At 38.3% G+C, this 22,879-nt stretch overlaps 1 protein-coding gene across 1 annotated transcript in view; it reads left to right on the top strand.

The window, feature by feature from the left end:
- Nucleotides 1-9,745: 9,745 nt before the first annotated feature.
- DOK6 (docking protein 6) overlaps nt 9,746-22,879 on the top strand; it is a 240,258-nt gene continuing 227,124 nt past the window's right edge. The window contains exon 1 of the mRNA XM_066546168.1: nt 9,746-9,960. Within this exon, the coding sequence (XP_066402265.1) occupies nt 9,895-9,960 (66 nt within the window). The 5' untranslated portion in view covers nt 9,746-9,894. The remainder of the gene's footprint in view (nt 9,961-22,879) is intronic.

The following is a 22,879-nucleotide window of genomic DNA, read 5'->3' as shown; positions in this document are numbered from 1 at the left end:
AGTGTGTGAAACTTGCCTTTATCAATTACCTACTGTGGACCTAAATTAGAAGTTTTCATATTGCAGAGCAGGGAAGATTTAGTTTCAGATGTCTATGATGTTTTATTATTAGAAGGTAATTTTCTGTCAGCATACTTATCTATAGAAACTATTCTGAGTACCAGACTCCCTCAGAATAAATAGCAGGGAATTTGTTGGTTAAGTTTAAAATTAAAAAAAATCCCAAAACATAGTATTTTGTCAAAGGTAGAATGTTATTGGTTGTGAGATATGTTTTTAATTGGAAGTGAAACACAAAACTTAGCTGCAATAATAGTAAAGCCATTACAATCAAAGCTGATCTATAGTTAATATTTTTGTGCCTGTGTGTAGCAAGTAAAATTGATAGCTTAATGTATTAAATAATACTCTTACAAAAGGAATATTAAATAAGATCTAGAGGATACACTGAATGAGTTTGAAGGTCTTTCTTCAAAGGTTTCACCAAAATTATATTTCTGGGGGTTATACGCCCATCTTTTCTGGTCTCCATTAAAGCACAGAAGGTAAACAAATAACTTTTCTGATTCTAAGGAGAGAGAATGTTGAATTTTTCACTTGATTTCTGCTTAGGTGGCTTTCTGCTTTAACTTTCCTTAATAATCTTAGCAGTAATCCAGTCAGTAATGGAATCAGCAAAGCAGCTATGAAAAATTAATTGGGATCTTTTCAATGTAAAGTCATGTAGTTGTTAAGGTTATTATGTCACCCACACTTAGGGTTGTTCTACTGCCCACCAGGCTCTGAAAACACCACCTACAATCTCATACCCACTATTAATATCTATTTATTGAATTCTGGGAAAAGATCAAGAGTGATGTAATTCAAAAGCCTTGTTTTAAGTTCCCCTTCTTTTTAATCTTGGCAGATGCCTAACCACCACTGTGCTTGTTGTCACTTCAAACCACCATGACCTTCATGGAGGATGAAAGAAATATGCTATTTGTAGCAAACTTCTTCAGTATGTTTAAAATTAACAAGCTGGGGACTATAAAAGAGTATCAAACTTTAATAAATAAATATTTTCTAGCTAAAAATGACTTCCAGAAAAGGAGTAATTCCAGAAAGTGCTGGTCTTAGAATATGAATTTCAGATCCATAGGAGGAAGAAAAAAAATCTCAGTTTTCAATAAAGGTAATAGCTACTGGAAATTGTGTAACATTTGCAATTATCTCAACTTGGAAATGAAGAATAATGCTGGTTCCTGATTAAAATAGTCTGTCATATTTAAAAGGTAAAATTAAGGTCATTTGTAGCAAAAAAAAGAAAGAAAAATACAGGCAGCAAAAAGCAAACCTTAAAATCACCTTCTAATAAAAGATGATAGGCAAGTAATAGAATTCACAAATTGACAGTCACAAATGGTCAACCCAGAAGCTTCTATCAAATTATTACCATTGCCTGAAAATACATTTAGTGCTTCAAACTGGTAGGTTCGTGGAGAGTACTCCTTTAAAATTACTATGTTTGGAACAAAAGAATGAGCTAGGTGCCCAGCTCTGTATAACTAAATTGAAGTTTAAAAAAAACAACAAAAAAATTGCAGTCAAATAAGTCAGATGCTGATGGATTCCTGAATGATATTTAAACATTCATAAAATGTTTAACTCCATTTTACAGACAGACACAAGAGCTTTATTGCACTGTTAGGGCAAGAGAGCAGATAACAGTTTTATTATAATTTACACTTTGGACCCTATATTTATTTGTGCATGAACACATCCTAACATGCACATTTAGAAGCAAATGAATGCATGCTAGAGAAGATTTTCTCATTCAGCCTAAAATGTCACAATTTTTTTTCTTTCAAATGTGATAAGAGAGCAATTTTTCAGAGAAAAATTATATCATCTGAAAAGCCTTTTTTTAACTATTTGACCTAGAAAAAAAATTGTAAATTCAATTTTTTTTAAATAATGTCCATCCATTTTCTATTTTCTCAAGCTGCAGCTTAAACTGCTCTATACAGGGAAGAAAAATACATTAACTACAATAAAATAATAATAAGTGTTAACCTTAAAGGATAAAGGATTGGGAATTAGCCATGTACACAATGTCATAGTACTTCTAAAGAGTTACAGAAAGTCTGTGATGTTAATATTCAACCATTCTGCAAAAGTATTCAGGTAAGATGAAGTGGTGAAATCATACACATATGTGATTGAAGATAAACAGGGAAATATTTATGTTTTACACTGTGCATTCCCTGAAGGAGTGCCTACCGCCTCCTCTACCTGATATTGCAGGCAATGGAGGGTGATGATGACGATTTGGTAACACATTAAAAACAGCTCCACTTCCAGTGGCAAAGCACATGGCTGTGAAGACTGAAATAGATTTTCCCTCCTGCCACTCCCCACCTACCCACGCAAAGGACCCAAGCTGGAATTGCTGGGGTTGTGCAGAGCCGAACAAGCCAGTGTCAGCCCAGGGAAAATGCAGACTGCAATCATGATTTCTGCAGATTTCAAAAGAGTGATGCTTGGTTTCTCTCTGGATTTGAAGGCACAGCCATGTTCAGGATTATGTAAATGCTGTATAATCCCCAGATTATAATCCTGGGCCATTCCCACAAAAGTAAGACCTCCCTATGATCTCATACTTCTGTGAGTCCCAGTCTTTTCCTGCAAAAGTTACTGACAGCAACCACAGAATGTCTCTGCAAATCTGACATCTATTTCCTAGAGTCAATCCAGATGCATTCATACAACAGTGGAGTATGCACAGGTTTTGGTATGGTTACCCAGGACGTTCTCAGACCAACAAACATTTGTACACTCCGCTGAAGGAGGTGTCTCATCCTGCTCCCAAAAGCTTCAGTACATTTTGTGGTAACGTAAATAATGTGAGGTGTGAAGCTGAGGCAGAGATTTGCCTCCTCCACTGCCACTAATACTGCAATATTCTGAAATATGTGATATCCACCAAGACCACTCTTTGAACTAGTGAAGGCTGTGAATACCTGGAAAAGCAATGCATCCTGACGCCTTTCTTAGCTGCAGGGGCTGCTTGCAGTGTTAGGGGCTGGTATCAGTGCAGGTAGATTTTAAATAAACCATTTAGTGAACAAAACCAGTGAACTCTGAACTGCTAGAAATCTGTGATTTTTCTCCTCTATTGGACATCCTGGCCTCAGTAATTACATCTTGCCCACTGTCTCCTGCAGCATCTGGACATAGGAAACTCACACTGTATATAGTCCAGAAGTATGATCAAAAGGATTGACTGGAAGATAACAGCAATGCTGAATATGTGATAGTTGAACATTTATTTGCCTTCCCTTACTGACAGGACAAGTCACAGTCTGTGTTCTTCACCTGACATCAGTTTTCACAGAATATCTAAGCTACTACCCACCTTTCAATTTTTCTTACTCCCACCAGACTGGTCAGCCTGCAAGGCTGTGTCAAGCTGCACAAGGATCCTGTGCATGTTCTCAAGGATGGTCCCTACTTAGACATGGTTCCCAGGACCTTCCTGCACATCCAAACCTTTCCTACACAACTCTGGTTAATTTATTTCTCTCAGATCTCCACACCGGCACCTCCCAGCTGGTCGAGAGTTACAAAAGGAGGCAATGTTTGGATATTTTGGAGCACTAGGGGTAAAAGCTGGATAATAAAACATTTGAAGTCCTGTGTTTTAACAAAAGACCCACCACAGCTGTCATAATGCAATACATTAGTTTGCATATCACCACCAAAGTCAGCCTTCTCAATAGACAAAATTGAAGGCTATAAGAACAATTTCCTTAAAACACGGAGTTGCAACAATACAGCAAAAACACAGAAAAAGAATAAGGCAACAAAATTTGTGATGAAGGCTATATTAAAGAATAGTCACATTTTGTTGCTTAGAATTTTGGCTAGATTCCACCTCTCTTTTTGTTAGGTCAAGCTGAAGTCTCTTTTGAATTTAAGTCAGATCTATCTTCCTCCTATTTTCTCAGGCCCTTGCTGTCTTCTCTCACACAAATGGGTAAGAAGGGAAACGGATGGGTCAACTCTAAGACAAAAATATTCTGAGATATACTGTCCTAGCTTCCACTTGTGTTTTGGAAGACTTCGACTGTGAAATTTGGCACCGAGACACTTCCTTGTGTCACTCCCTTTTCTTCTCATTCTTAAGGTTTTTCCACTAACATTTCTATCCTACTTTTTTATTTCCACATTTTTTGGTGTAGGCTGGTTTTTTTTCCCCTTGTGCATATTTCTGTACACACATTTTTAAAAGATTGTTCTTTCTATTAAAAGAAATATAAAGTGAATAGACCCCTTTTCTACATTAATTCTCAATATCACAAGGTTAAGCTTGCAATGAAATGTATCTTTTTGAAGACTCTATCAGAAGACCAGGTTGAAATGCTACCTGAGAGGATGGAATTAGTGGAAAACCAGATAGGAAAATCAAATATAATAACTTCCTTATGAGACAGGTAGGAAGCGAACATGCTTAGAATGTATTTGGTAGCTTTTGATCCACTGCAGTTCTTTTCATTAACAGACAGTAACTCTGACTATTTATAGACTAGAACCCATACAAAACAAAAAGAAAGGTAGTAAATAGGTGGAGTATTTTTTAATGCAGGACTTCCCATGGCAGACATGCTAGAAAACTTGGATGAATTAGAATTCAAGTTTGTCTTAAGTCTTAAGTGCACTAAGTTTTAACCTTCAAGTCTTTTAAGATAATTATAATGGAAAATAGTACTTTTTACACAATATGGGATTTCATTTCCTAAAAGTTTTCATGGAGCTCTGTCTGAAGATTATTGGAGCATTTTAGGTAAAATACCAAACATATTATTTTAAATAGAAAGCGTATGTGCTATTCACCATGTTTCATGTTTAGAAATTGGCAGAAGCCAGTCAGAAAATTAATGTTTTTATAGCTATATTTGCTTGCAAGGGGATTAGGTCTAATGGGTTGCCTAAGATTTAACTGCCTTAATTTGAAACATTATTTCTCCACAAGCAGAAACTCAGCACCTTTCTCTTGGATAATTACACTTCATGGTCAAATATTTCAGCCTAAGCCCTTTATGATAAAGTCAGCATACAAATTTCTCTATATCACTGCTGCAGGGTTTTGCTCTCTAAAACCAGACTGAGGCAGATATCTGGGGGAATGCCTCTGGCTGGTGGAGTTACCTCTGAGAGAGCACATCTGCCAAGATAAAGATAGTTTGCCTACACAGTCACAGGGGCCCCCAGTCACACCCACAGTACTTCTTGGTTTGGGGCAAAGTGACAAAAGCAAAAATTATGATTTGTGTCCAAAGTCAGAGTCTTGGAGGAGCAGAGATTTTGTCTCTGACAGAAAAGCAGAGGTGAAAATATTCCCTTTGCTGATCTCCAAAACTAGACTAATCAGCTATAATATGTCACTTTATAAACAAGGAGATGACACTTTTTAAAATTTACCTTTCTGGTTGGGAGCAACAGGGTAAGGTACAAACCTAGATATCTACCCTATAGTTGGGGGATAAAAAACCAGGAACAATTGGACTGGATAGAAAGCCAGTAATAAATATGTATGTGGTTTCATGCAGGAACTAATGGCTTTGCTTTTTACAATGCCCATGGAAAACAATAGTTTTTTAATATTGTCTATCTACATGATTTATATTTCATGCTAGTTCACAAAGGACTCTGGTTAGTATGTGATTTATGGTTGGAGCAAAATAATTGTCTGAAGCCTAGCTGAAGGTATGCTTTCAACACATTAATAATACATTAGCTAATGTTTCTTTCTTGGCATTGCCTATGCAAATTTCTATTATCATAATAAAAATGACTGTTTATTTTAGATTGGAAACAGCCTTTAGGTAAGAACATGCTTTTTATCAGGTGTCTTGAATAAATACTAACTGCCATTCTCTGATAAACTTTTAACCAGAGTTTTTCCTTTAGTCTCAGCTGGTATTTGGTCAGGGAAGTAGAGGGAGAAACAGCTAGAGATTGAGAGGACCTTTCTGTGCTCCTCTTTGACAAGTGTGGCAAAAGTCCACCCTGGCTAGAAGCTTCAAACAATGAAAACCATCACTGGAAAATTATTCATGAATGTGAATCATCCACAAACAGTGGACATATAATTTCAGATTTAAAATATATACTGCCTAAATGTGTTCATTTTGTCAAGTAAGCACAAGTGAAGATAACTTCATTCAAATTAATTATTCTGTCAGAGGCAAACAGCAATACATATTGTCTGTCCAAAATAGTATTAGATTTGATTGCACTTATGTTAGGTAGATCAGAAATTAACTTCTCTGCTTGAAATAATTTGTGACTTGATTACCTGCTGAATCATTTCCCTTTCCAAATGATGATTTCACACGAGCAGCCATGGATAAAATCATCATATTTTTGCAAATATATAAGGCATTTATTCATGGCCATGTATTCCTCAGAAGGAATCATACTCTGTCTTCCCCGACACTGCCCACTGAGTTTGTACCTGTTGAGTTTCTGAGACCATTTGACTTCCTGAGATTTCTGAAGAGACAGAGCATTGGCAGACTGCTTTGAGGAATCTTCCTTTGTAAGTTGTGACTTTCTCAGCAAATACAATGTATGCATGTCATGTGAACACAAAAGTGTTTTTGTGGAGAAGTAACAAGACAGTTTGTATTCCTGTGATTCAGAGTGGCCTTGCTATGGATTTGTGCCCCAAGCTGCCTATGGGACTCATATGCAAATGAATATTTGATTATTCTGTCTGGTGCTATACAAAGCAGCTGAAAATAAATATCAGACTGATGATTTTATAAGCTCAGGCTAGCTAATTTACACTCTGGAGACTGTGGAATGAAAATGCTTCGTTTTTACACATATTTTCCTTACCCTTTATTGTATTTTTGTTGTATTTTGTTGTAATAAAACAAGTAATAACAATGCATAACAATTCATACATGGATTTTAAAGAAAAATACAGAAAAAATAATAAATAATTGGAGAAAAATCTGTTGAAAATTACTATTAGCTATATGATTATTATAAATCAAAACAATTTTCCAGTTTTGTTATATGATAAAACAATATACTTAAGAATAAATGGATGATTACCTTTGGAAATGTAGCACTGTCTTCAATTTCATTGGCAAGAAATTTTCCACTGTAGAGTTCTGACAAGACCTGCATGTTAGGGAGGTGACACAGATTCTGCTGTCTCCTTACTGCAGAAATTGGAAAACTAAAGAGTGCCCAGAAATGCTGTGTGATCTGAAACTGCTGCTCTTTCTGAATGACAAACAGAGCAATCATATTAGAAAAAAAAATAAAAAGATTGCATTAGTTCTATCTCTGTTTGAGAACACATATCATTTTTCTCAGATCCTACAAATCCATTTTTGTGTAGCTGAGAGGTGCTGAAGAGGGGGCAGGGACTGCATGTGAAACCAGTTCTACAAACTTACAAATCATTCAGGGTTAATCTGTAAGGAAAATGTCTTTTTGTCAGTTAATTGAATAGGATTATATACTTTTCTGGTTGGCAATTGAAAGGAAATGTTCCTCTCCTTTTTGATCCTTCAAGAGCTTTCTGTACTTTAAACAATCACTAGTCTCATCTTGAACAAAGCTTTTGTTTAATATGTGGTAAGGTGTCTTGAAAGAATTCTCTCATAGGCATAACCCAGTTTTCTCCCTAAAAATCACAGAATATTCTGACTTGACATATCTTTAAAAAAGAAATTAAGGAGGAAGTAATATTCTGCCCAAAAGTAGTTCAAACTCATCCTTTTGACATGTCACTAGAAACACCAAGGAAACCACAATTATATATAGGCTAAGTAATTTTTCTCTATTCCTTCAGATGACCTTATCTTCTATTTAAAAATGCATAATTATATAGAAGTTTTTGTTTGGATAAAAATAATGCAGAGTCTCTATTCCTAGTAGTTATTTCAGAATTTGCATAATTGGGAACGGAGTTGCTAGAAAATAAATGGATAGGTAAACTTCCATATGCTTCACTAATTGCTATTAAATTAAGGAAAAAACAAATAATAAGGGTAATTCTAGGGAAAGGGAATTCTCTTGGCATAGTCTTGTAATTTTCACACTCATTAGACTTGCACGTAAATCTAAAAGCAGTCAATGAAGATGCAAGATCATGATGCTAAGATTCTGTTTTGTTTTGTTATTTTTAAATGGGATACTGTACCCAGTTGATAGTGGACAAGCAAAAATAATTTTGTACTCAGTAGTATCCTTTAGGTACTGGAAGAGTACTACTAGGTCACCCTGAAGCCTTCTCTTATCCAGGCTGAACAGCCTTCTCTTATCCCAACTGTCTCAGCCTTTCCTCATAGGAGAGATTTTCCATCCCGCTGATTGTGTTCATGGCCCTCCTCTGGTCCCTGTCTAACAGGTCCATGTCTTTTCTATGCTAAGGACTCAAGAGCTGGACACAGCTCTTTTTAGGTCTAAACCAGGTAGTTTTATAAAGTTACAACGTTTTTCCTTATAATTCCATCACCCAAGCACTGTAATAATTTTTCTAGATTGTATCTTTCCTATTTGCTGCAAGGCTAATCTTTAATGTTGTCTGTTGATTTTGAAAATCAGAAATAAATCTAACAAACTTTCAACTACAGAATTATGCTCTATCACCCCAGCCTGCAGCACACCACATACTGCAAATTCCTGTTTCAGAAAACTTCAGGGCATCGGTGCAGTAGAATGTAGATATCTAGCAAAAGAGCACATTAAGCTTTCGTTAAGCTTATCATACCAATCAAACATTTTCCATGGAAGGCGTTTATTGAGCACAATTTTATGTAACAATAGTCATGCACTATCTCGTCAATCCCATATATCTGTAGTTTGTCTTTCTCAAGCAGCTTGGATCCATTCTTGTCCATTTCTACTTTATGTGCAACTAAATCAAACACAATTTCCTCGGGTTTCTTTCCTTTTCTAATGTCTCCTAAACATTATATTATTATATTTTCTTCAGAAGTCATTCTTCTGCTAGGACCACGACATTGAGCAGTAATTAAACACATGGTCATCACTGAGGAGAGCCTGTGCGTGACAACTAATTTTTCAACTTCAGATGGATTTGTGCCTTTGTTTTTTTTTTTGTTTTTTTTTTTTCCTTCCTTCACTTCTGTAGCTTAGATATTGTTTCATTAAGTTTGTTGCACTGACACACAACAGTTCCGCGTTTCCTGATAGGAGTCTGTCTACGCGGCTTCCCGAATGCACGAGGCTGAAAGATGCCCTCCCGGGCCGTGTTCCCGAAGGGATCTGTCGCCGAAGCCGGGATGCCGCGGCCGCAGCCACCCGCCAGCCTGGAGAAAAGTGGGCAACACCGGGGCGCCCGAGGAGAGCACCCTCCGTGCTCCCCGTGCCATACCCAGGCTCTGCCGGGCCGAGGCGCCCCGCGCCCCTCCCCGGGGCCCCGGCGGCGGGCAGTGCCGGCGCTGGGGGCGGCTCCGCGGCCGCGGCGCCGGGGGCGGTGTCCCCGCTCCGCCCCGCCCCGCTCCCGGCCCTGGGCGCGGGCAGCCGCCAAGCCGCCGCCGGGCGGAGCGGAGCGGAGCTGGGCGAGGGGCGGCGGCGGCGGAGCGGGGCAGCGAGGGGCGGCGGGGAGCGGAGCGGGGCGGAGCGGCCGCCACCCGCCCGGCGGGGCGGTGCGGAGCGGAGCGGAGCGGAGCGGCCGCGGGCGGAGCGGGGCGCGGGCGGAGCGGAGCGCGGCGGCTGCCGCTGCCTGGATGCCAGAAGCGCCTCTGGAGCCAGCGGCCGGCGGCACCCGGGAGGGCCCGGGAGAGAAGGAGGAGGAGGAGGCGACGGCAGCGGCGGCGGCGGAGGACTCCGGGCGCGGACGGGAGGAAGCAGGCAGCGCTTGCCATGGCCTCCAACTTTAACGATATAGTCAAGCAGGGCTACGTAAAAATCCGCAGCAGGAAGCTGGGGGTGAGTTCTTTTTCCCTTCGCCGGCCCTGCCCGGGGTGGGGGCGAGGCGCTGGGCATCGCCTCGCCGGTCTGGGGGGCGGTGGTGCCCCGGGCCGGGGCTGCCAGCGTGGGGCGCGGCGACCTGCTGCTGCTGGGGCTGCTGCCGCTGGGGCTGCTGCCGCTGGGGCTGCTGCCGCTGCCTCTGGTGCTGCTACCGCCGGTGCTGCTGCTGGGGCTTGGACTTCGCTCCCGGCTCCGGAGGGGTCCGTGGGGGAGCGCTGCCATTGCGCCTCGGAGAGAGCCGGCTGCTCCCCTCTCTGGGAAGGCGCCGCTCCTCCCTTCCCTCTCAGCGATCGCCCGCCAGGGTCACTGTCCGCGGAAAGCTGCGCCCCGTGCCCCTGTGCTCCTCGAGTCCCCCAGCCCAGGGCTGGCACTCCTCTTTGGCCGTCCCTGCGCTCCCCGGTCCCTCGCCTTGCTGCCTCCGGCAAGGGCTTGGATGGGGAGAGAAAGGCGCAAGCAGGAGCGGTAAACTTTGTGTACAGATTCTCTCTTTCTCTATCGCTCCCATTTCGGAGGGGGATGTTTTCAATCAGGGCAGGGTCAGAAAACACTCTGCTGATACCGGAGTAACAGAGAAAAGCAGGGTTGGAGGTGTGATGGTGCTCTGCCCTAGGGCACGGGGGACTGGGGAATGGGAGCCTGCAGCGCACCGGGGATGGACCGGGAGGCAGCGGGGTGACAGCCTCATGAACCTAAAGGCAGATACAACAGAGGCTGACACTGATTAAAACTAGAGGCAGTCTCTTAGGTGGGGGTGGCTCTTCGCAGTGCCCACCGGGATGCTCAGCGACACCGCGTGTACTATCAGATTGGCCATGGGCACTTTCCCTGAAGGGGTGCAGCAGATCTTGAAAAGGCAGTGAAGTTGGAGCAGAGTGTGTGCAGAGGTCTGGATTTTCTAAACTTCAGTCGGTGTGGGGAATCATCGGTTTGGGCCGTCTCCTACCCTTTGTGAGCGAACAGGACTGCTTGCTTGCACATCTACTGATGTTGCTAGTAATCCCGTAAGGTCCAAGTGCCTGTTGGCCTGAGGCTGGGAGGAGGTCTGAGGTTCTTTGTGTTCACTCTTCCAGTTTTCCTTCAGGTGTGCAGAAAAGTGCAGGGTCTCTACCAGCTCTGCCTTCCAGGGAGGTGATCCTTGCTTCCCCTGAAACATAACAGCAGGGACCATGTGAAGTCTGCCCTCCTCCAAGTCGTGCTCTGTGAGCTTATCACAGTGCTAATATTTATCTCCTCCTCCCCCTCTCTCCCTTCCCCCCCCAGATGCTGTGCATTGCTTGCAGACACAGTGTGCAGGATGGTGGGAGACTAATCATGAATTGACCTTTGGAGCACTTTGGTGACTTGGCAGGGCTGTTAATTTCAAAAGAGCACAGGAAAGTTTGGTCCAATCCCTTAATAGCCTCAACTACAAATGTTTGAGAGATGGTGTAAATTCAAAGAGAATGGATGCTCTTAATGATTTTGCAGCCCCAAAGTCACTCTGTGCATCAGTCAAGCATTAATCTTATCTGAAGAAGCAATTTCTAAGCCTCAGTTTGTTTCTGGCAGTCCTCTGCTTAACCTTTGCTCATCGGTTTTTCCCCTGCTCAGCAGTGTTATTGGATGGGCCCAACACAAAGCAGAGAGATGATGGTATCCCATCACCTTGATGTTAGTATTTGGAAGAAGAGTTAATCTATTTGCTTTGCAAATCTGGCTTTGAAGCCATCTCAAGTGTCCTTTAAGTGTGAAATTATGTATATGCATATCTCAATGTCTGCAGATACTTTTATATATCTATGTTTATGTCATACGTGCAACAAATGTAGAGTTCGTATCGCAGTAATCTTGGATGACACTTGCTGACCTGTGTAAAAAAATTGTGAAGAGAGTGATATTTCATTGCAGAATGTCTTATGTAGCTTGAATATTTTGTTTTGGAGATGTTATCTGATTTTTTTAAGGGAGAAACATAAAACTTTTTTTTGCATAGATGCTTTCCATGGTTATAACGATTGTGGTACCTCTACACTAGGCAGAAGGGAAATAGTTTATATGGTGTCTGTGGAGGTTTTTCTCCTACTGAAGTGTGTGAGGGTGACAATTCAGACTATACAGCCTCAGGCAGGTGGTAGTATAAGCTTAAATATGACATATGGAAATGCACATCTGAATAAATCTATTAAATACAATTTAAAAGAGATTATATTTTATAGAAAATAGCATCAAAATTCAAATGAATGTGATGGTTGAAAGGTATGAATATGTGTGTATATATCCATAGCTAATTGGATTCTTGTGACTGAATATCTAAATTAATGCAATTTTTATTCACCCAGTGAAACATTAAAAGTGTGTCTTTTTTTCCTTTATGTCTGTCTCCAAGTCCAAACCTTAATGACTTACACTGGAGCCATCATTATGTAGGTGAATACATCAGTTTTCAGGGATATAAATGTCTGCTAGCAAATGAATATTTTTAACCTCCAAAAATACTGAGAAGAGGGAAGAGAGCTATAGGTTCTGGAAACTAAAGCTAAGATAATTTTTAACCATGACAATAGAATTTTATCTCTTGCTATGTTATGTTTCATTCTTACACACTGGAAGTTACTGGGTAGGTTTTTTTGGGCATAATAGTCTACATTCTTTGAATATTTCAAAGTCTCCTGAAAAGCAGATTGATTAAAACTTGGAGAGCTGAGGTGTCTAATACCAATTTTAGTGCTAGACTTGGGCAATAAAACTAATTCTAACCTTTAGGCTGGTAGCCAATTTGTTATGGAAATTATTCCAATTCAGCTTTTATTCTGTTTTGTTTTGTGACTGAAGGAGCCCTGGCTAGGAATCAAATTGAAGATACTTCAATAGTATATTTATATTTTATTCAAAAAAACCCACAACAACAAGCTTTCATTTGGGGAGACCTTTCTGGTAGAATTTACTTCTTTAAGAATTTAATTTACAGAAACCCAAGTAGTAAATCTTCATCTAATTGTAAAATAGAAATCTTCACGATTTTTTTTTTAAGAAGAAGGATGTTTACTTCTGCTGTTTTACATCTATACCTTGCTTTAAGTACTTGTTACCCTTTCTGCCTATTCCCCACATACCTTCAAATTCTATTCATTGTATTCATGAAGTGACGACTCAGGCTGGTTTCCCATCAGTAATTGATTCTGTTCAGAAAAGTGATTTGAAGACAAAAATGATGCCTAAATTATGGAAATACATGGCAAGGAGAACTACAAGAATTTGTCCTTACTTTTTGTTTAGTGATACTTGATCATTAACTTTTATTTTGCCTGCTTTTCACTGTAATCCTTATGTGCTTGTTTACAGAAATTCACTAATAAGTAAAATGGATGGTATATTCTTCTGACAGTCCAGTGTTTTCAAGAAGATCTCATTGTTTTGATACCTTTATGATGCTAAAGTTGCTTTTGTTGCAAGATTGGATAGTTAGCTGAGGAGGTTTACCAGCCTCTCTGTTGTTGTATTCTGACTCTGGGAGTATCATGGTTTCTGCCATGGAGATGTCAGGCCACAAAGAGACATCCAGCCAGTCTGAACACTTAGTCTGTCTCCTTACTTTCATTAGTCATGAACTGTACATGAAATTTTTCTCTGGTTCCTTGAAATGTTGAATATACGTTCAAGGCTATGCAGTAGGCAAGATCATGTGTATTCGTCATGTCTTCATCAAGGTATCACGGTGTCTTTGAGACTTAGAAACTGTAGTCATTGAGGATGATTGTAGTTAAAATATCTTTATAAAATCTGTTTCCCTGCAGCCTAAATATGCCTTTCTTTTCAGTGCCCTGGCATTCCCACATTGTTTGATATTTTGCTTTTCTCTAATACTACATAAAGGAAATACTCATTCTAGCAGCCATTACATTTGATCTGTGTGACCCTTCTTTGAAATAAATTTGATTGTAATGTGGTGTGCTGTACAGATCAGAATAGGTCATTTGTGTAGTGTGGAACAGGACTGTGCTGCCTTTGTTCTTTTGGAATCTTTCATACTTGTGTCACATTAAAATTCATATGACACAATTTTGTACTGCACTGGCTGTGCTTATAGGCTGAAACTTTCTTGTAGCAGATTGGAATTCCTTTGTTGCCTCCTAATAAACTAAGCTGTGAGGATTTCATGCCTTGCTGAAGTGCTGTTTCTTAGAAAAAAAACAATTTGATGTCACATTAGGAAGTCTAATAAAAATGAACATTGTGTCACTTTGATAGTCTTGTTTTGACCCATATCAACCTTCAAAGTCATAATCTTATTGTTTGTTTGTTTCTGTCTTTTTTTTGTCATGCCTCGGCCATAGAATGAAAGAATCCTATCTCTTGGAAATTTTCACTCCATTTGTTAATAATTGCTAATTTTTCCATGTTTCCACATACTAAGTGGAATTATTTTCTGGGTGCTTCAGTTTATACTCTAATACACCTATCCGAAGAGAAAATTGTACCTGCCAGTCAGTCTTGATTGAGTAATAAATAGTAGGTTGCTCTTAGTCACCAAATTAGAAGTTTTACCATATAACCTCCCCCTATTTTTAACCATACTTTTAGATCATTACAGGTACCTTTTCTGTAAATGAACACAGTGTTTCTCCATCTGCAGTTAACCCTGTCTTAAATCAATCAGGACTAACAATGCTATGACTACGAACCACTGATTGCAGTTTTGTTCCTCTTGAAATAATGCTGTATGTGCCTTACAAAAGCCTGACATTCAATTGATATTGTGTGTATATTTTGGGTGAAGAAAGAAAAGGAACCTGCAAAACTTCTTGGATTTGAGATTACATTGATTGATCACAGTGGCTCAGCAAGTGGGTCATGATGAATACAGAGGGCAAAGTAAACGTTCTTCTATTTCTTTGAGTTGCCACAGCATATACAAAGAAACAGACAAACACATGGAAAAGTAGAAACAAGTAGTGCACCTGGAATGGATAACCTTTCCATAGATTGTTTTATATTATTATCTATGGGAAAGGTGCTCAGCCTGATTGTAAGCACCAAGACTGCCATTTGTATAACTGCATCCTGACCGGTGATATTAACTGTGAGTTACATCTTGAAGTATGAAAATAATTCGAATGAAACTATAAACCCTTACTTCCTATTTATAATAAATTCTTTTAATTTTTATAAAGCTCCAGATGGACAGGATTCCTTCCTTGTAAAGGAGTTTCTTTTTCACCATAGTTCAAGGCAACCTGAGATATGGAATTAAAAGGATTTCACCGTAATCCATTAAAGAAGCTAGTCACGTTTCCTACTTTATACTGAAAGTATCATTTAAAATACCAATAACTACTCCTTTCATTCTTCTTGCTACAGTTATGTGAATGAAGTTGAAGAATTAAAAGGAAAATACATGGATTTCCAATTTGGTCATTATGGAAAGAACAATCATCTTGAGCTTCTGACCAGTTTTTATTGATTATCCTATTGTACAGGAAATTGAAAGAAATATCTTGCAGCCATGGCAAACAAGGACAAAAAGTCCCACAACTTTTTATGCTAATGTTTGCGTTAAAGCAACTTGTGGGTCAGGTTTGTGGTAAAAACATTGAAGTTGCTGTGCTTCCCAGTTATTTTCTTGATGTGCTTTTCCACCTTTTAATTCCCAAGAGGTGTGATAGCCAAAAGGCTAGTAATGTTTTAATGGATTTGTAATTTTGTAATGGCATTTACATAGAGTCAAATAGTTCTCTTTTGTAGATAGCATATCACATCCTTGTTATCAATGGATTATAGATGCTTCTATTTTTACTCTTGTGTGTAATACCATTGGCCTCAGTGAGATTACACCTTAGCTATGTGAAGCTTACACAAAGTGTTTGTACAGACTCTCTCTCTTTCACTTGCATATTGTGAGATGATAAAATTTTATTGAGAATTTATTGTATCTCCTGCAAGGACTTCTGTTTTTCATTTAGGAGTCTGTCATTTTTGTCTTATACTGGACATTATAACCTGATGAAAAGACCCAGCGAAAAGACCCTGAAGTCAATTTGAGGAACCCGTTAACTTTGGTGGCTTTGGTTCAGTGTCCATGTGGGAACATTAGCCACATGCATAGAACATGAATTTCCTTGTTGTAAAATGCCTTTCAAGTCCTACTCAAAGGAATTGTCCTTTCTGAAATTGGTAATTATGGAAGGAACATGCTCTATGAATCCTTGAAATATACAAGGAATTATTCATGTAATTCCAGTAGTGAGTTTTCTTCCTAGTTTTTTAGAAATAATCTCTCTTCGAATCATTCATTCAGATTTTTGCAAGCAGTGCAAAATGCTTTATAGCTGTTGCCTGGCAACAACATATTCAGGCAACAGCGTATGTGAGTCAGTTGTTATATGTTTATATATGTGGCTGTGTAAAGAGCATATATTTTAGATAGATACTAATGAGACATTTTAAAAAAGACGTGCTGTGAAATGCTCTTTTTAAAAAATAATAAAGTTCAAATAAAGGTTTTGGGGTCTATGTTACCCTGGAAAGTTTGTCTTTTGTTTTAGGTTATGTGAAAGATCAGCTAGCTGAATGGCTTTTCACAAATGTCATGATGTAGTTAATATACTTGCATTCAGTGTGAGCAAGCAGTGTAAAATATTCTCTTTGTTGAAGGCAAGCAATATTTTATATGTATGGATGCTAAATTATATCCTTCACAGTTCTTTAAATTAATAATGTGTTATTGAACCAATAATACATTATTTTTAGTTTTGCTGTGTACTGTAGCCTTTCATGTATACTATATTTGAAATAATAATTGCAAATGTTGCACTGCAGTTTTTGTTTTTAATCTTTGCAACTTGCAGTACAACTGTAAGATTCAAAATTATTGTGGTGCATTATTGTCATGAATTATAGTTTGATTGAAAGTTTTTTTTCTGGAAAAAATACAGACTTCAACTGTAAATAATATGAAATTTCTTGAAGAAAAACAAGGAAACCTTTTGCTACTGTGGAGAAAGTTTCTATGTGGTAGGACAAAATTGCAAACTAAGAAAAAATATTTTAGTGAGAGTAGAGTTTGTGCAGTAACTGTCTTGACACTTGGGCACATAAATGCTTGCTTTCAATTAATGTTTATTTTAGTATTCAGAAAACATGTCCACACATCATGTCCAAGGAAAAAAATCTGTGCAATTGATAGATTCAGCTCATAAACCACTATATGTGAAAACTCTGTACAAGTCGAGAGAGTTCCAAACAGTGAGACTTGCAGCTGGCATCAGAATTGAATCTGCTGTCTCCAGGAGTCCTCTTACTGGCTAGGATAGGGTAGGATAGCTTTCTTGGAAATTAAGGGGGAAAAAAAAGCCTTTTGTAAGGTAGTTATGAAATATGCTTCTTCTCAAAAGTGATCTCTCCTGCAAAATAAGTCTTCCACATTCTGACACTTTTTAACAATTGCAATGTGTGAAACGTGGCATCGCTGTCATACTGAGAGGTTACAAGCCCATGCAAATGGAACCTCACAGGAATTACTGTTCACTTAAGATGCACATAAATTAGGAAGATAATTAAGGGAAGTGTGTAAATCTTTTAAAAGATTGATCTTCTTTCTCTCTGTTGTTCAGTTGCCAAAATGTCCCTCATCATCTCCGGCTTATCTGGGCTGAACTTTGGAAAGGTTGTATTCATTAACATGTCAGTGAGGAATTAGAAGCACACAGCATTGACTAGACTTGGAGAAAAAAGTTACACTGTGTCTGCTAGAGGAAGGGCTCTTTGGCATATTTCCCCTACCTGCTCATGGCAAAAAGAATTAATAGCAAAGTTTAATATCGAAAGGCTGTCACCGCTGTAGAACCAAATTACTACCATTTCTGAGAAAGAAACCCTTGATACTTCCATTACTCTTTGTTTGTCCCTGGACTTTTTCTTTATATGAGACAGTCTTGCTCTGTGGTACCCTGCCCTCAGAGTGAATTGTATATTCTCATTCCTCATGCAAACACTTTTTTTCCTGCAAAGAGAAAAAGAGTGCATGAAATCTTACAAAACAAGAATACAAAGGAGTTTTCTGAATGAGTGGTCATAATTATTGGCTTTGTACGGTGCCTAAAAAGAAGAGGAAGCTTCATTTTAACGGAAGTTGACATGTTCAGTTATTAATTGCTAGATTGGTATGATGGTAATAAGGTGTATGATGTGTAAAATATATATAAAATACTATGACAATAAATCCCCGAACAGCAAAGGGTGGAGGTTAATTTTCATAGCTGTAGCAAGGTTATTAAAATAAAAGATATTTTACTGTGTTTTATTTTCTGTAGTTCTAGTATCTTAATCTACAGAATGAATTCTAGAGCTTTTTGCACTGTGGATGAAATAACTTCTCTTGAGAAGACAAAGATCTTTGTACTGATATGTTGGACTCAGAAAAGTTAAATTTTAGTCTTTTGTAATCTTGAGCACTTTGATTCGTTCCAGCCTTATTCTCAATTATACTAAGCCCACTGTACACTACATAAATTAAATCTAAAGTTGTGTTAAAGCCCCTTATACCAGCATAGTGAAAGCTTTTAGTATAAATGGGAAACATTTCTCAACTTTTCTGTTTTTACAATTAGTATAATCTCTTCTCATCCATGATTACTTTATTTTGTTTGTCTCAACTATAAACTCATGTTAAGTTCTTTAAAATTAATATGTTGGTTAATGCTGACTGTGGTCAAAATATTTTTAGGAGCTACAACTCTGTAGAGAACACCAGAATAATTCATACTTCGTTTTTGATTTTTGAATTTCATAACTGTGGAATGGCTGAGGTTGAAAGGGATCTCTGGAGCCACCTGATCCAACCTCTTTCTCAGGCAGGGTCACTGTCTATTTTAATATGATTTGAAGAGTTTTTGGTTGAAAAGAAACTTCTGGTTGTGTTTCATTTAATTCTTCTATGGATTTTTTTTTTACAGTCAGGATTTGTTCTGTAATTTATTTTAGATTTTTCTTATATAAAGAAAGAAAATTTTGTGCATTTTCTACCCAGATCTTACTGATAGAAATGACTACTTATCAGTTTTCAGTTTTCTTCTTAGAAGCAAGTGTCAGGAATAGGAATGCTAGAAGTCTGAAGCTGGTAACTTTGATAGGCCCTATGTTTCTTTTGCCCTGAGACAAAATTATAGCACAAAATAGAAAGTATTGGAGAATTTTACTTTTTAAAGTGGATATTGAAATATTTAAGGTAGAATTGTTCACATCTCACTTGGCAGAACAATCCTGAAAGGTGAATATGGTGCATGAGACAATTTCATAACTGCTTGGGTTGCTCGTCTGCAGTTGCGAGTGTAGATTTCTGACCTTAGCCATTCAGAAAAGCTCTCTTTGTCAAATATATGGCACATAAAGTAACATCCTTATTTTAAAGCAGGGGGATGGGTTAAAGATGTTACTGCAACATATTTTTCCGCTCTTAGTGCAGTGTATTACTGGTCAGATTTTGAGGTGACATCAGTTGTCTCATCTCCAAGTTTTATAAAAGGCATATTCTTCCACAAAAAAGTTGGATACCCCTTACTCTGTAGGCTTATGTGAAGCATTCTGCTAAGAATTGCTAGTACTTAGCCTTAGGTTGTATGTTTTACCTATAGTAAAACATATCTTGGAGCCCAGCAAGGGGAACATGTATTTGCATGGTCCTACAGAGGAAGGTCTGTGGGAATTTATGCAGGTTGTAGGGTTGAGTCCCCTCACAGAGCCTAGAGATAACAAAATGCATTGTTTCTTGAGGAGTTCTACCTCCACAATATGTGCAATAAAAGAGCACTATAGAAGAATTTATTCAGGGGAAATATATTAGGTTGCAAAAAAAAAAAAAAAAGAGATAAGTCAAATTATGGTTTGCCCGAAATAGTAATACTAGCCTGAAAGCTTCCAGAAGATTTGTAGCATTCAATATTGTCAGGATACTGGTTTGCCTATAACAAAAAAAGTATTTTTTTTCTTCACAAAAGGAGTAATTTTGAGATCACTGAATGATTGGTATCTTCTTCAGTGTGTCATAGCTTAAAGAAAAAGGTTGAAGATGTAGTGGGGAGCCTTTGCTAATAAGAGTATTTGTTGAACCTTTTTCATTATCAACACACGTAGGTGGTGATGTATCGTGTTGCATTTTGCCAATTATTGAATAATCTGGATGTCTGGAGTTTTTTAATAATGAAAATTCTAACGTAGAACCATCCAAAAGAAAAATAAGAGAAAGGAAGCTACTTTTGGCTTTAAGTGTGAGCATGTAGATGAATTATATCATCTTTTTCAGGTGTAGGTAATAGTTACCTTGATTAGATCTCACTGCTCAGTGTAGGCACATCTTTAATTTCTTCTGATGAGTTGTAAGATCAAATCTTTTTTACGGGGAAAGCTGTGCAACAGACAAAAAGTTTCTCAGCACTAAATCTGCATTTGTACATAAATTTTGGCTGGTGAGAATTAGTGAAAATTAGTTTTGCAAAAAGCAGAGTGAAAAATTCTGAGCTCTGTTTTCACCGATGGAGCAGAATCTCTGACAGCTGTTATTCCCAGTAATGACATGTGATGTAGTAAATTGATAAATATTTTTTTAAAAATATAGCAGAAGAAATAAGTGAAAGGAAGGAAGCAGTCTGCTGTAGTCTGATGTTGTTGCAGAAAAACAAGAATAGAATTATTTTATCGTCCCAGAGGTCTTAATAAAGAAGAACACTGCAGATTTTTAAAGGTGAAGTAGATCCATTAATGCAAAGGCTCTATTTCTAGAATATAAACTAGTACACATTATAGGGGTTGTCCAAAACCCAGGGGCCAAATGGAATATTGCGGAGTCATGACCATTTCAGAAGGTTCAGGTTATTTTGAAGAATTAGGTCTGAATGCTTGTAGTGTATCATTAGAGATGACTCTTTTCAGACATTTCCTAATCATTTGGGATGAAGATAATGCTTACAAATCATGAAAGGGAGCTGTAACTAATGGTAACAGCTTAGCAGCTGGCAGAGAACATTGGCTAAACTATCGGAATTAGGAATCTGAGGTACATTGAAAATGGAAACCTCACAGTGAGACGTAAGGAGGAATTGTGGAGCAGCTATGGAATAGATTTATATGAGATTTATGGCCAATGAGAGGAAAATTTATACTGGTGGACCTCATAGTGCATTTATTTGAGGATAAACTTTGCTGTAGCAGCTTTTATACAATAATATACCTATAGTCTTTAGATGTATTGCTTTGGGATTTTTTGAACAGAAGGAGAAACTGGAAAAGTAAATGCTACTTCTAAATATTTTTGACATGATTATACCATAATGCAGTGTATGTCCCAAGAGAACCCAGAGGTCAAATAAGTTTCAATATGGTTTTAGAAGTGTATTTTCCAGAATTCTGGATTTAAGAAAATAATTTTTGCCTGGATTTTTTTTTCTCTCTTCTCTGAAATGGAAAATCAGTGCTTTCTGCTGTGTTTCTGTATAATATTATTTTATGGCTTAGAGTCATTTCACTTAAAAAAAAAGAATATTCAAGATGAATCTATCCTATGCTGCAATTTAAATGAAATGGAATTTAAAACTAGCGAGGTGGTGCCTCTTGTTCAATTCTTCAGAATTCTTTCTTTCTTCCACCCCTGGCTTACCTGAAACATTTCCTAGACCAGGATAAATAATTGATCTTCAGAAAGCAAAACTAACAGTTCTTCTTTCTGTACTTTGGAAGTTCAGGAAAGAATATATACCCATTCTCATTTAAACAAACAATACTTCTTGATTTACTTGTACTGATTAAAAGGGACTGAACTAATGGGCCAAATATCTGCTTGTGGGTAGAAAAGCATATGAAGGAATACAGTGTTCTTCTGTACATGCCAGGCTTTTAAGTTTAGGAAAATGTAAGAAGTTGTAAATTACATTGATTTTGCTGACCTGAGCTAACCTGCAGTGGTGGCACAGCGTCACTGTCGCTGGTGCTCAGGGCTGAGCCGAATGCACAATAGATGAAATGAGTTAAGCAGGAGATCTGAAATGGGAAATGCTGCTAGCCACCCTTTGAAGTCAGTTTTAGAGAGCTATAAAACAAAGCAGAGCTGACTGCATAGCCATTAAGATGATCGTGACTGAAATAGTGAGAAAGGAAGCTCAACTAGCAATACATAATTACCAAGAGATTGTTGATTTTTGTCACTAGTGTTTGTTCATTAAGTTAGGCTTGCAGTGACTTAGTAAACAAATACAGAGGAAAGACCTCTGGTAAAGAGGGCCAAACCTTCCCTAGATTGTGCAAGTGTCTCTGAAAGTGTGTGTGTTTGCAGGTATCACACACCAGCCTTGGGGCTCACCGTAGCTGTGCTTTGACCAAGCTTCATTCAGTCAGTCCTTTGTTACAGCAATTTCATAAAATTCTGTCAATCCCAGCAAATGCTATCAAAACCTAAGCTGGGCAGAGCAGATCCTCATCTTCAAAATTCTTTTTCCAGGTAGGCAGGTAGTTTTAGGGCTGCATCCCATGTAAATGGGATTTGTTCAGATTTCATGCCTCAGCTTTTCTTCAGAATCAGGAGGGTTAAAAAACTCAATTTCTGAACCCAAAATTGAAATGCTTGTGTAATATTTTGTCCTCAGGACCAGATGCCTTAGGCATAGGCCTTTAATCCCTGTGCCCTAGTTACAGCAATTAAGGTTCATGAAATATAAATTTTGTTACATATGCATCTTGGTTTCTTCTTTTTTCTTCAGTTTCAAAATCAGTCTGAAATATTAATGATCATATTAAATGGACTTCATTATGTGAATTGCTGTTAATATTGCATTCTAGTTATCCTTAACAGATGCAGTGAATGACATTTTCTAACATTTAGACTTAAATGCACGTTCTCTTGCTGAAGGAAATC

Source organism: Molothrus aeneus, chromosome 1 (assembly GCF_037042795.1).
Source record: "Molothrus aeneus isolate 106 chromosome 1, BPBGC_Maene_1.0, whole genome shotgun sequence".
NCBI lineage: Eukaryota > Metazoa > Chordata > Aves > Passeriformes > Icteridae > Molothrus > Molothrus aeneus.
Note: the sequence above shows the minus strand (reverse complement) of the source record. Positions and strands in the feature narration are given on the sequence as shown.